Raw genomic sequence first — 11,345 nt, forward strand, 5'->3', positions numbered from 1 at the left:
AAGAACCACAGAGTCAAGAATAGGTTAAATATACAAATAAAATAAAAACAATTAAAAACAATAGCACATCAACATAAAAACATATAAACATAAAGCTGGAGCCTGAGGACAGTGTCCAAAAGCACAACATCACTATTAATCATAAAACACCTCAAGTTATTTGAAAGTTCTGAGGACAAAGAACACACAAACACACAATGCCTCAGTGATTCACAGAAGTATATCACAGATCACAGAACTATATCAGGGTGTCATTTCTCAGGCAGAAATGTAGATAAAAATTATGAAATCCTGTTCCCCAAACAAGTGCAAGAACCACAGAGTCAAGAATAGGTTAAATATACAAATAAAATAAAAACAATTAAAAACAATAGCACATCAACATAAAAACATATAAACATAAAGCTGGAGCCTGAGGACAGTGTCCAAAAGCACAACATCACTATTAATCATAAAACACCTCAAGTTATTTGAAAGTTCTGAGGACAAAGAACACACAAACACACAATGCCTCAGTGATTCACAGAAGTATATCACAGATCACAGAACTATATCAGGGTGTCATTTCTCAGGCAGAAATGCAGATACAAATAATGAAATCCTGTTCCCCAAACAAGTGCAAGAACCACAGAGTCAAGAATATGTTAAATATACAAATAAAATAAAATCAATTAAAAACAATAGCACATCAACATAAAAACATATAAACATAAATCTGAAAGCGTTGCTCAAACTCCCGTAACAGTCCCGTTATTTTATCTTTGAACCGCTTCATGTCTGCCACATGTTGGGTCGCGCACACATTTTTCAGACAGGGGAAGTGAGCTGCATCACCACCGGCAAGTTGCGTCTCCCACAATGACAGCTTCAACTTGAAAGAACGTATGCTGTCATAATACTGCGTGACAACTTTGTTGCGCCCTTGCAGCTGTTTGTTCAAGTTGTCGATGTGCCCTTAAGCAAGGCACTTAACCCTAATTGCTCCTGTAAGTCGCTCTGGATAAGAGCGTCTGCTAAATGACTAAAATGTAAATGTAAATGTTATTCAGGTGCTCTGCACCATCTGTAGCCAGGCTGACAGCGCGGGACCAGTCCACTCCGACCCTGTCCAGCGCGCCGACGAGTGCGGTAAAAATATCAGCTGCATGAAAATGGCCAGTTGTGCAACATCTGTAATGTCCGTGCTTTCATCAATTGCAACCGAAAACGCAATAAATGACTTTACTTTTTGCTTCAACTGGCTGTCCAAATCCACTGAAAGATCGGAAATCCTGTCTGCAACTGTGTTTCTTGTCAGGCTGATATTTGCAAAAGCCTGCCGCTTTTCAGGGCACACAATCTCCGCTGCCTTCATCATGCATGTTTTTACAAATTCACCCTCACTAAATGGTTTTGAAGCCACTGCGATTTCATTAGCAATGAGGTAGCTAGCTTTCACTGCAGCGTCACTGATGTCTCGGCTGTGAGTAAACACAGACTGCTGTTTCTTCAGACCCGCCAACAGTTCATTCACCTTCTCTCATCTCCGCTGTCCTTGAATGTTGTCATATTTGTCGGCATGAAGACTCACATAGTGGCGACGAAGGTTATATTCTTTCAGCACTGCAACATGCTCTGAACACACCAAACATACAGCTTTCCCAATCAATCCCATGAATAAATAGGATGACCATTTTTCTTGGAACACTCTGCACTCTGCGTCCACTTTTCTCTTTTTTGACAGAGACATATTGGGGCAATGAGGGTGCCAAAGCACATAATGTTAAAAGTAGAAGCCGTAATAAATATCGCGGGCAAAACAAAGTAGCTCATTGGCTGCACGTGCTTGACCTACTTGCTCTGCCCCGGTATAAACAGTTTGCTTGCTTATCACAATTGCTATTGCGCCATCCAGTGGATGCAATTGGAACAGCAGTTTATTTTATTGAAAAATTGCAGCGCATTTTTACACTTTACAAACTTTACTTTATTTTTTTTTTCTTCTTTTTTTTTAAATCATCTCGCGGGCCGGATTAAACCCGTTTGCGGGCCTGATCCGGCCCGCGGGCCGGACGTTTGACACCCCTGTTATAGAGCAAACAACACAATTATCACAACACATAAGTTGTAATATGGCTTGTTTTTCTGTCTTCCCCAGTGATTTTACCCACGCACCGCTACTGAGTATTTGAAAGTTGCTAATTAGCTAAAATGCTAAAGTTATCCTAATGAGATTCGAGCATGCAACCTTTGGGTTGCTAGACACTCGTGTTATACGCCCACCCATCCACCCTCCTTTTGGCTTTTGTAACCATACCAAACGTAACATATCATACTAATTTGAGTGTCCCGGATTTTTGTTTACTATGTTATGTCTAGTCTATGAGACCAGCCTGATTGACCAGCAGTGGTCATCTGCTGACAGACCACACAAACTGACAATGACCACACTGACCCCTCTGGTAGAGAGAATGACAATCAGCAGTCAATGGAGAGGGGGATGGGGCTGGGAGTCATGGTCAAAAGTGGGCATAGGGGAAGGATGAGAGGAGGGGAAAGGAGACAGAAGGGAAATGGGAGTGAGAGACAGCTGGGTGGGAAGGATGTAAGAGAATAGATTGGTGATGGATGATTCAGTTTGAATACATTTCGTGCATGTTCTTACCCCCGTTTATGTCTTAGAAAGAGATTGTAGACTGGTATTATCACTGCCTATATTGACTTGACCATAGAAATAGAATCTCATTCTAGTTCTATGGACTTGACACACCTAAACAGTGTATGCGTACCTGCATCCATCCCAAAACAAGACCGTTTGGTTTGAATAATTTGTATTATTCATGAGCATTAGATTTGACAAGGGGTTTTGAACCATTAAGTATTCATCCTTCAACTAAAGCAGTTTTGATCCAGTGACATCCGACCATCCTCCCCAGTGGTTTGTGAATGACATAATTGTTTCACCTTTGACCCCATTAAGGTCAGTCTTTGGTTCCATCCTGGGGTTGGGTTACGAAGAATCTGATCCCCTGGGGTGGAGATCCACAGGGGGGCCAGGTTATCTTCCATGGACCCCCACCCAGGACTCAGCCTCAGGGCAGCCAGAGGCCCTCAGTCACCTGCTGCAACTCTGACTCTGATAACTGCTGCCATTGTTAGTGTGTATGTTTTTCTGAGGATTTGCAAGTAGCCATCACCCAGATGCAATAATGTTGCTGAGCTGTTCAGATATATCACGCACATCTGGCATGCGCTGAGTGAGATGTAGGCTATGTGTATATGGCTAGACCTGTTTGAGAGTCTAGTTCTGTTTGAGTGTGAGACTACTAATCCATCTTGACTAGTGTTGCAGACCTCAATATCTCCCTGTTGTGAATGGCCCCTGATCAGGATGAATGATCCTGTCCTAAAGATCAGATAGCGATCAGCAACTGGAGCCAAAGCAGCTTCAGTGTCAAGACAACAGCAGGATCAAAACAGACATGAACAGAGGCGGAAGAGAGATGCCGTGAGAGAGAAGGGTATGAGAGCGATTCATCTGGAGAGGATTTTTCCACAAAATTAGTTAAGCTCCACAATGATAAGGGAGGTCGGTCAAAGGCAATGCGATTAACAGAATAATTAGTTAGGAAGAAAGGATTCCCATTCTATCTGCCTGATGGGCAGCACAGCAATACACAGCTTCTATAATCCCAGGAAGAGGAGCAAAAACACTGACTTAACTCATGGAGACAAACACTCACAGTTTATGGAAGAAGTCACACAATGAGAATTATCGATCCACGCTACGGTCACAATAGTCTGAGGAGGAAAGTACTGAAAAACAGTCTGGACTGGAAGAATCAAAAATGGCTACCAGTTCAACTTAAATTGAATATCTTGGTATATTCTTCCCTGGATAGTGCCTCTGCTTCCTGCCTAAGATTAAATCATGGGGAGGCATTCAGAGTAAATTATCATCACAAAACTCACAAGTTCATTGCAATAGTACTTTAATTTGACAATACTTCATAAATGATAAATCCAGACCATTTAGAGGAGGCATATTGTTAAAGACATGCTCTGGAACTTTGGCGACTTCTAAGTGTTTTTTTAAACCTCCCGCTTTGGGCTGGATGTGTCAATGTGTAGTTCATACATGCATAATCTATGAGCAGAATTACTGTTTCACCTCAATTAGCCACGAAATCCCTTTTTCTGGAAGCTGTGCAGTGCCATTTTCCCTACATTTTCCCCCATGTGGGCCAGCGTCCTAACAATTTGAGTTCTAGCTAATGAGCTTCAGCCCCTCGCCATTTGAGTGACAGCTAGCAAGATGCACACACAGCAGAGCGAGAGAGAGAGCGCAATGACATGGTGCACATATCTGCACATATGTGACGTAGTACACAATTTTCGGGGACCACTTTTGTCTCGTGAGCACTACTTTCAGAACTACTGGCTAAAAATAATATAAAAAGTACCGGAGAATCCTCTTAAGTTAGTTGAAGTTTGTAGTGTCTGTTTAGAGAATCTCTTTAACAGGTTGCTGACCATGGCATAAAATATCTCTGTACAGAGCACTATATATCAAATAAGTATCATTAGTAAACTGTTAACAGTAATATATTTAATAAAGGAGACCCTTTATCATCATGTCATGTGTGGCTATAGTCCACAGTGTTAATAGGCTTGGGCGCTATATAACACGTTACACAGTGCAGCAGGTACTCATATACACACTTTACACCTCTCGCATACCATCTTGTCAAAATCTAATAAATATATCCATTCAGAGATTCTTGTTCAGCCATCTCATTATGTCTGCCAATCATGACCTTGACCTGATACTGTGTCCGCCAATCATTGTCCTGCTAGTGTGAGTCCATTGGTCCATGACACATTAGGCCTTTGCTTGAGCTTGTGTCTGCTACTCCTGTGTCGCCGTCTCAGTCTTTGTCAGTGTCAGCTCCTGTGGTTCTGGGTCAGGTAGCTCCTGTGGTTGAGCTACAATGCCTGTCTTTATTTTGATTGTTTCAACAAGATCTCCACTGCCCATCTTTACTTTTTCTACAAGATCTAAACTGCCCATCTTTATCTGTTCTACAATGCCTCCCTCCTCCTCTGTGGCTGCGGATGCCTTTTCCTTCTCCTCGTCCTCCTCCGTCTTCAGGGGCATCCATGACTCTTTGTGCAGCCTCTCGTTCTTCTCCACCCCCTGGACACCAGGGGGCACTGTGGCGGCCATCGCGGGCGGCAGGTGCTTGAACTCTTCGTCGTTCACATCATAGTCCTTCATCTTATGGTCCAGGATCCACCAGCGGCCCGCAAAGCCCACATCCAGTACCCGCGTGTGGAGCTCCCTCCAGGGGACAGAGAGTTTGGAGCACTGGGCCTCGTAGAGGCTGGCGTCCGGGTTGTAGTCGGCAAAGTAGGTGAGTGAGACCATGCCCAGGCTGAGGTGACGTAACCTGCCCTCGTTACGAAGCTTCGCCAGCTTCTGCACGTGCCCATCTGACGTCCCACTGCGTATCCACGGTGTCAGGAGGCCGAGCTGATTGGCCATATCCAGGACGGTGGTCTCGAAGGAGGCGTCGTCTGGGTTGGTGTAGATGCAGGCGCCGGCTCCACCAAGGAGGCCCAGATAGAGGGAAGCTTTGATTGGCCTCTCCCACGCACCCACCACAATCTCACGACACGCCTCCTTGTAGTCTCTGGACATGCCGCTGAACCACACACCTGATGGAGAGGGGAGAGAATTGTGAGAGACAGACAGCATTCACATGAGATAAGATAGGTGGTTTACTAAAACAAAGGCAGAACAGACAACATTCTTAGACATGGTAATGAGGCATGCACACAGTTATGTTTTGTGTGCCAACACTCAATTGTATTGGTATTGCATCTTCCATCTCCAAGCTGACAGGGGTTGTCTCAGAGAGAGGTCACAGCAATAACCTCAGTCACGTGCCTTCCTCCACCCTGTGATTGCAAGCAGGGGCAACTGTGGAGGATCAAAAGCTAGCAATGCCTTTACATAGAAGTGTATGAAGTACATTTTCAAATCTAACTACTGTAAAAGCCACAACGTGATACAGTATGTTTGAAGCTAATGTCACACAATCTGCTAACATCATGAATGACTTTGGCAAGACAGTTAGCTAAGCAAGAAGATCATGAGTTAGTTCAGGTTCGTAAAGGCGTGGTGGGCTAACATGGCAACCAAGAGATAGATAGATTTCTTACCCAATTTGCTATTTTTCAACCTCTCCCATCGGGTGCCCTTAATGGGTGCTGCTGCTGCTGCTGCTACAGAGGTGGTGCACCATCTCCTGAGCACCCACGAGGCAGCCATGTTCGTCAGACAGAAGCGGATCGTTCCGGAAGTTCAAATTCGGACTGGCTCGGACCGGAAAAACACAGCGGTCCTCTTGATGCAGTTATTTCCAATGTGAAAAGACGCAATTTGAATTTATTCAGCCAAAATGGCACGTCAGTGAAAAGTTGTATTATTATAATTTTTCCGTAAGGAAACAAATATCCAATATCGAGTTCCGCTTAAATTAATGTCATTAAATGCCTGTAATATCATTATAAACTGATAAATATGTAAGTACAAATGTTGTTTTTTTTACATTCGGATAACACACATATTACAAAGAAAACACTCTGAAAATAAATATTTCCCATCACATTTGGCGCACCACATTATCTTACGGCTATACCTGGTCACGTGAACATGATGATCCGTCTTGAGCCAACGCAGGATCCGTTGTGTACATACGGTGACGTGGAACAGGGGAGTGATAATTGGAATTTAGCGCACAATAGTTGAAATTAACAGCATTAGCTAGCTAACTTCTTCAGACATCCAACGCAGTATGTGCTGTTGTTGTTAGGTGAGTTGATATTGAGATATAAAGACGCGAGAAAACAGTGATAGGTCGACAGCTGTCAGGCTAGCGAGGTGGTCGTGTCAGCACTGCAAGCTGACTGGCTCGCATTGCGGATACAACAGAAGCCCCTGCGACAAACAGGTATGTCTCCGATCACGACCACGAGGGCCGACGTATGACAATAGATCTGAAGCTAGTTAGCAAGTTAGAGTCACAGTAAACTATAGGCATAAACATGACATACACAGACTGCTAGCCTGCCAAACAGATCAACACAATCTGTCATTTGTAATTAAAAAGTTGCACATGCATATTCGATGTCGCATGCCTACACATGATGCTGTTACTTACATGCTTTTGAAGGCAGCCAACAAAGAGAGAACATCTTGTCCAGATGTAGCGAAACCTAGCTGCCTCAGCTCTCTGGGAGAGGAACACAGACTGTGGCCATACGTCAGACTCAAAAGATAAGAGTACACTTTCTCGTCTCCTTCCAGGTCTTGCGTGAGGTGGTCATCTTTCCAGAGTTACCATGGCGAGTCCAGATGATCTGAAGTTCCAAGGTGAGGCTCATGGAGTGGCTCCCATCCTCCTCTCTCTGTTTATCCTCTCCTAGAGCTGTCTCTGTTTCATGTTCATCATCCCCTTCCTTTCTGTCTCCCGTTCCTCTCCTCCCTAGCTGTTATTTATCTTTCTGTCTTGTTTATCCTCTCTTTCTCTCTACATCTCTCACTGCCACTGTCCCACTCCTCCTCTCTCTGTCCCTCCCTCTAACTAACCTCCTCTGTCTTCTCCTCCTCTAGAATTTGAGGAGGCCACTGACCTGCTGTTAGCAGACCCTGGGGCCTCCACCCTCAGTATGTCTGGCTCCAGCAGTACGGCCCCGGCCAGCGCCACAGGGGACATCAAACTGGACATGTCCGATGATGAGGGACAGGAGGAGAGTTCAGAGGTCAGGATGATGAACGAGGCCAATCATATCGCGGCATTGATAATCTGCAATTTTGCCTTTGTAATGACGTCTACACAAACAGCCCAAAACCAAGCAATATGGTGATAACTGATTGTCATTACTGTTTACAGCTCCTAGGAGGGGAGAAAAGAACTAGCGGCTTCTGGACCTTTGAGTACTACCAGTCATTCTTCGATGTGGATACAATGCAGGTACAATATGCTTGAAATAACACAGTATAATCTGCACTCATGAGACTGGCCTGTATGTTGCTGTTTAACATCTCCCATATAGAAACCTACAATGTAGTGGTGATTCTATTGGTGGAGAATGGAGATAGTTGCTGTACAGATTCCATTGGTTGACTGACTTCCTGTCATGTCATGCAGGTGCTGGACAGGATCAAGGGGTCAGTGATGCCTTTACCAGGACGGAACTTCATCAAACATACCCTCCGGTCGAGTCCGGATTTATACGGTAATGGGAAACAATTGTTCCTAGATAGTTAGAATGCACATTAGAATGTTACGATCATAACTTTTATTGTCATCAAACTGGAAGACAGTTTGGCAAACTCTGCATATCTTAGATTGTGATGCGAACCACCTCTACCCAGACTAACCTTACCTCCTGGTCCCCTGTATGTCCAGGTCCCTTCTGGATCTGCGTGACACTGGTGTTCTCTGTGGCCATCAGTGGAAACCTGTCCACCTTCCTCAACTACCTGGGGGACCCTCAGTACCACTACAGACCCCAGTTCCACAGAGGTATGGTACCTGGGGGTTACAGCTTGGCTCCTTCTCAGTGGTTTCATGTGAGATTTGCTATATATATATATAAAAAGAGGGGATTGTTGACTTATCTTTATGTTTCAGAACAGAGGCCTTTTTCAAGACCATGTTATATTAGATGCAATAGCAGTGTTGATTTTGCTTGCTTTTTCTCGCTCCCTCAGTGACGATAGCTGCAGTAGTGATCTTCCTGTATGCCTGGCTGGTGCCCCTGGGCGTATGGGGTTTCCTGACCTGGAGGCAGAGGGAGGAGAGGCAGCAGAGTTGTTACTCCTTCCTGGAGACAGTGTGTGTCTACGGCTACTCCCTCTTCATCTACATTCCCACCTCGGTGAGTCAGCAGACACACTACTGAATGTCTGGGTCATATTCAGCTAGCAAAACATATTAATCCCCAAGCAAAATGTTTCGCAATGGAAAATGAGGTTCAGATGGTACCGACCTCCCCGGTTTCATTGTTTTCTTCTGTTTTTGTGTCTAGTGAATACGACCCTGTTCTTCATAGTATATTTCTATCTGATTGGGACCCAATACCAACCAATTAATACAGAACATTTTATTCTCAAGTAACAAACCAATCACCTCCCTCTCAGGTGTTGTGGATCTTACCATTCGAGTGGCTCAGATGGCTCCTCATCCTGGTCGCCATGGTGATCTCCGGGTCGGTCCTGGTGCTCACCTTCTGGCCTGTCGTCCGCGACGACACCAAGGTGACTGCTTTCACCACCGTGGCAACAATCGTCGTTCTCCATGCGCTGCTAGCAATTGGCTGCAAGGTAAGAGCCCACGATAAGAGTGCTATGGGTAAAAGTTACCTAGTACCATCATCCTAGGCCCTGTTGAACTATTTTAAAGTAGCATTGCAGCAGTCATGGTCCGACATGAATGTAGAAAGTAGAGCCCTCATTTCACTTATCCGTGGAAGGATGGACTTTAAAGATGTTTGAACCAGGCCCTAACCATAATCTAAATGGTTATGTCTCAGCTGTATGAGCCTCAGGGGAAATGTCTCATCTCCTACACCCTACTCCATAGTCTATGGCTAGCTATAAACCTCATAGTTCTTTGTTAAATCATGTTGTTTCTAACCCTTTATACCCATCTCTTCTGTCCCTATATGCTATCTTTCAGATGTACTTTTTCCAGACAGCGACTCGCACAGTGACACCGACAGATCCTACACCCAACCACACAGCAGCAATATTGAACACCAAGACCTACTGACCAAGAGGAACCGGAGGGAGATAAAGGAATGAGTTCATCGTTGTGTCCCAACACTTAATCACCTCTTCTCATAGTCATAATGTTCGAGACCACTGGTGAATCTGAAAGGACTGGATAAAAGGTTTAGGCTAGGTGGATTGCCACCATGTTGCTTTTGTTACCCACTCTGTGAGCATTGGAAGAGTAGCTAGCTAATCGCATGATGATAGCGATATTGCCATTGACTAACTATGTTGCCGTGTGAGTAGAACAATATGAGTCGAGAGGGAAACATTGTTGGATGAAATCATCGTTTACGACACCTGTGTGGACGTTGTTTAGAGTTTTGGTTATTAAGCTCATAGTGGGTCACACATTATCCAGTCCTTTCAGATCAGAAAAGGGGATGTAGCAAAGTAGGGCCCACATACTCTGATGCTTTAACCAATAAGAAGGATACACAGAGGACCAACCAGTGGTCAGAAAGGTACCCATAAAGTTGTTGGAGGTTCTGGGTGTGTGAGCCCTACTCTAGTACATTATGCCCTTAACTGGGCCAGCAGCCCATAAAACGTGCTGTGCAATTGACTACATATGTTATCACAAAGAGAAGGGACAAGGATAGAGGCCTATAAGAGTATTTTGACAAGAGTATTCAAATTATGGGTTACAATAATTGCTTACGCTTCAGAGATGATTCCGCTGTAAATTCTGTACTTGTATATTTCAATAAATCAATATTTATCATGGAGAAGTTGGGTGCACCTCACTAGTCAGAGACTAACTCTTATCTCCTCTCCTTTTATCTGCACTAAAAAATATAGGAAAGGAGGAAGCATTACGGTGGATGCATATGAGATATCTACTCTAACCAGCTCAGTTCTGTCAGTGCAGATTAAGGAATGGAGACAAGGAAAGGAATCATTTTTAGACTTGTCGAACTCCTCCAGCTGCAGTCTGATATTGAGATGCACCTATTGAAGGGAAATGCTGGATGAATGTGGCCAACCTTATCCACAAAGGTGCATGCTTTTGTTCCAGCCAAGCAAACACACCTGCTGATTCTACCAATCAGTCTACAATCAAACCTTTTGACGAGTTGGATCAACAGGTATGTTACGGCTTGGCTGGAACCAAGGCCTACTACACCCAAACCAGCCCTCTGCGGGTAAGATAGTTAACCTCTAACTGTGAAACTGAAAAGGCTTGTTCTAGAAGTCAAACCACTCCTATGACCTGGAACACGTGTAGTACTGTGCTGTCTGTAATGTATCCACACAACTTCTTTTTGTAGATAGACTTGTACATTAAGGAAAAAGGGTTTGTCAGTCTATATTTATTCCTTCCTGTGTTGCCTTTTATTTTCCCTTTGTTCAGAATTCAGGGTTTGCGTGAATAAACTGTCATTCCAGTCCAGTCTGAATTGCTTCGTGTTCTTGGTGTTGACTACAGCCCTAGGGCAGGGGTCTCCAACTCCAGTCATGGAGGGCTATGTCAGTGCAGGCTTTTGTTCCAGCAAAGCACTAACACACCTGATTCAATTAA

The 11,345-nt window shown here is 44.2% G+C and overlaps 2 protein-coding genes across 3 annotated transcripts; one reads left to right on the plus strand and one right to left on the minus strand.

Moving 5' to 3' along the window:
• Positions 1 to 4,815: 4,815 nt before the first annotated feature.
• LOC121551333 (mitochondrial import inner membrane translocase subunit Tim29) lies at positions 4,816 to 6,772 on the minus strand. 2 transcript variants are annotated; one of them, XM_041863939.2, is made up of 3 exons: positions 6,684 to 6,772; positions 6,205 to 6,388; positions 4,816 to 5,697 (listed from the first exon to the last, which is right to left on the minus strand). In XM_041863939.2, the coding sequence occupies exons 2-3, from the start codon at positions 6,311 to 6,313 to the stop codon at positions 4,889 to 4,891; spliced, it is 918 nt and encodes a 305-aa protein (XP_041719873.2). In that variant the 5' UTR covers positions 6,314 to 6,388; positions 6,684 to 6,772; the 3' UTR covers positions 4,816 to 4,888. The 2 variants fall into 2 exon arrangements, with proteins under 2 accessions (XP_041719873.2, XP_045077015.1); XM_045221080.1 differs by lacking the exon at positions 6,684 to 6,772 and having other exon boundaries at positions 6,205 to 6,630.
• A 131-nt stretch (positions 6,773 to 6,903) lies between these two features.
• On the plus strand, positions 6,904 to 11,216 carry LOC121551336 (protein YIPF1). The gene is made up of 9 exons (XM_045221081.1): positions 6,904 to 6,995; positions 7,352 to 7,417; positions 7,658 to 7,806; positions 7,938 to 8,018; positions 8,196 to 8,283; positions 8,457 to 8,573; positions 8,762 to 8,928; positions 9,191 to 9,373; positions 9,729 to 11,216. Exons 2-9 carry the CDS (start codon positions 7,387 to 7,389, stop codon positions 9,819 to 9,821), a joined length of 909 nt encoding a protein of 302 aa, XP_045077016.1. The 5' UTR covers positions 6,904 to 6,995; positions 7,352 to 7,386; the 3' UTR covers positions 9,822 to 11,216.
• The last annotated feature ends 129 nt before the right edge of the window (positions 11,217 to 11,345 follow it).

The sequence above is a fragment of the Coregonus clupeaformis genome, chromosome 7 (genome assembly GCF_020615455.1).
Source record: "Coregonus clupeaformis isolate EN_2021a chromosome 7, ASM2061545v1, whole genome shotgun sequence".
In the NCBI taxonomy this organism is placed as follows: domain Eukaryota; kingdom Metazoa; phylum Chordata; class Actinopteri; order Salmoniformes; family Salmonidae; genus Coregonus; species Coregonus clupeaformis.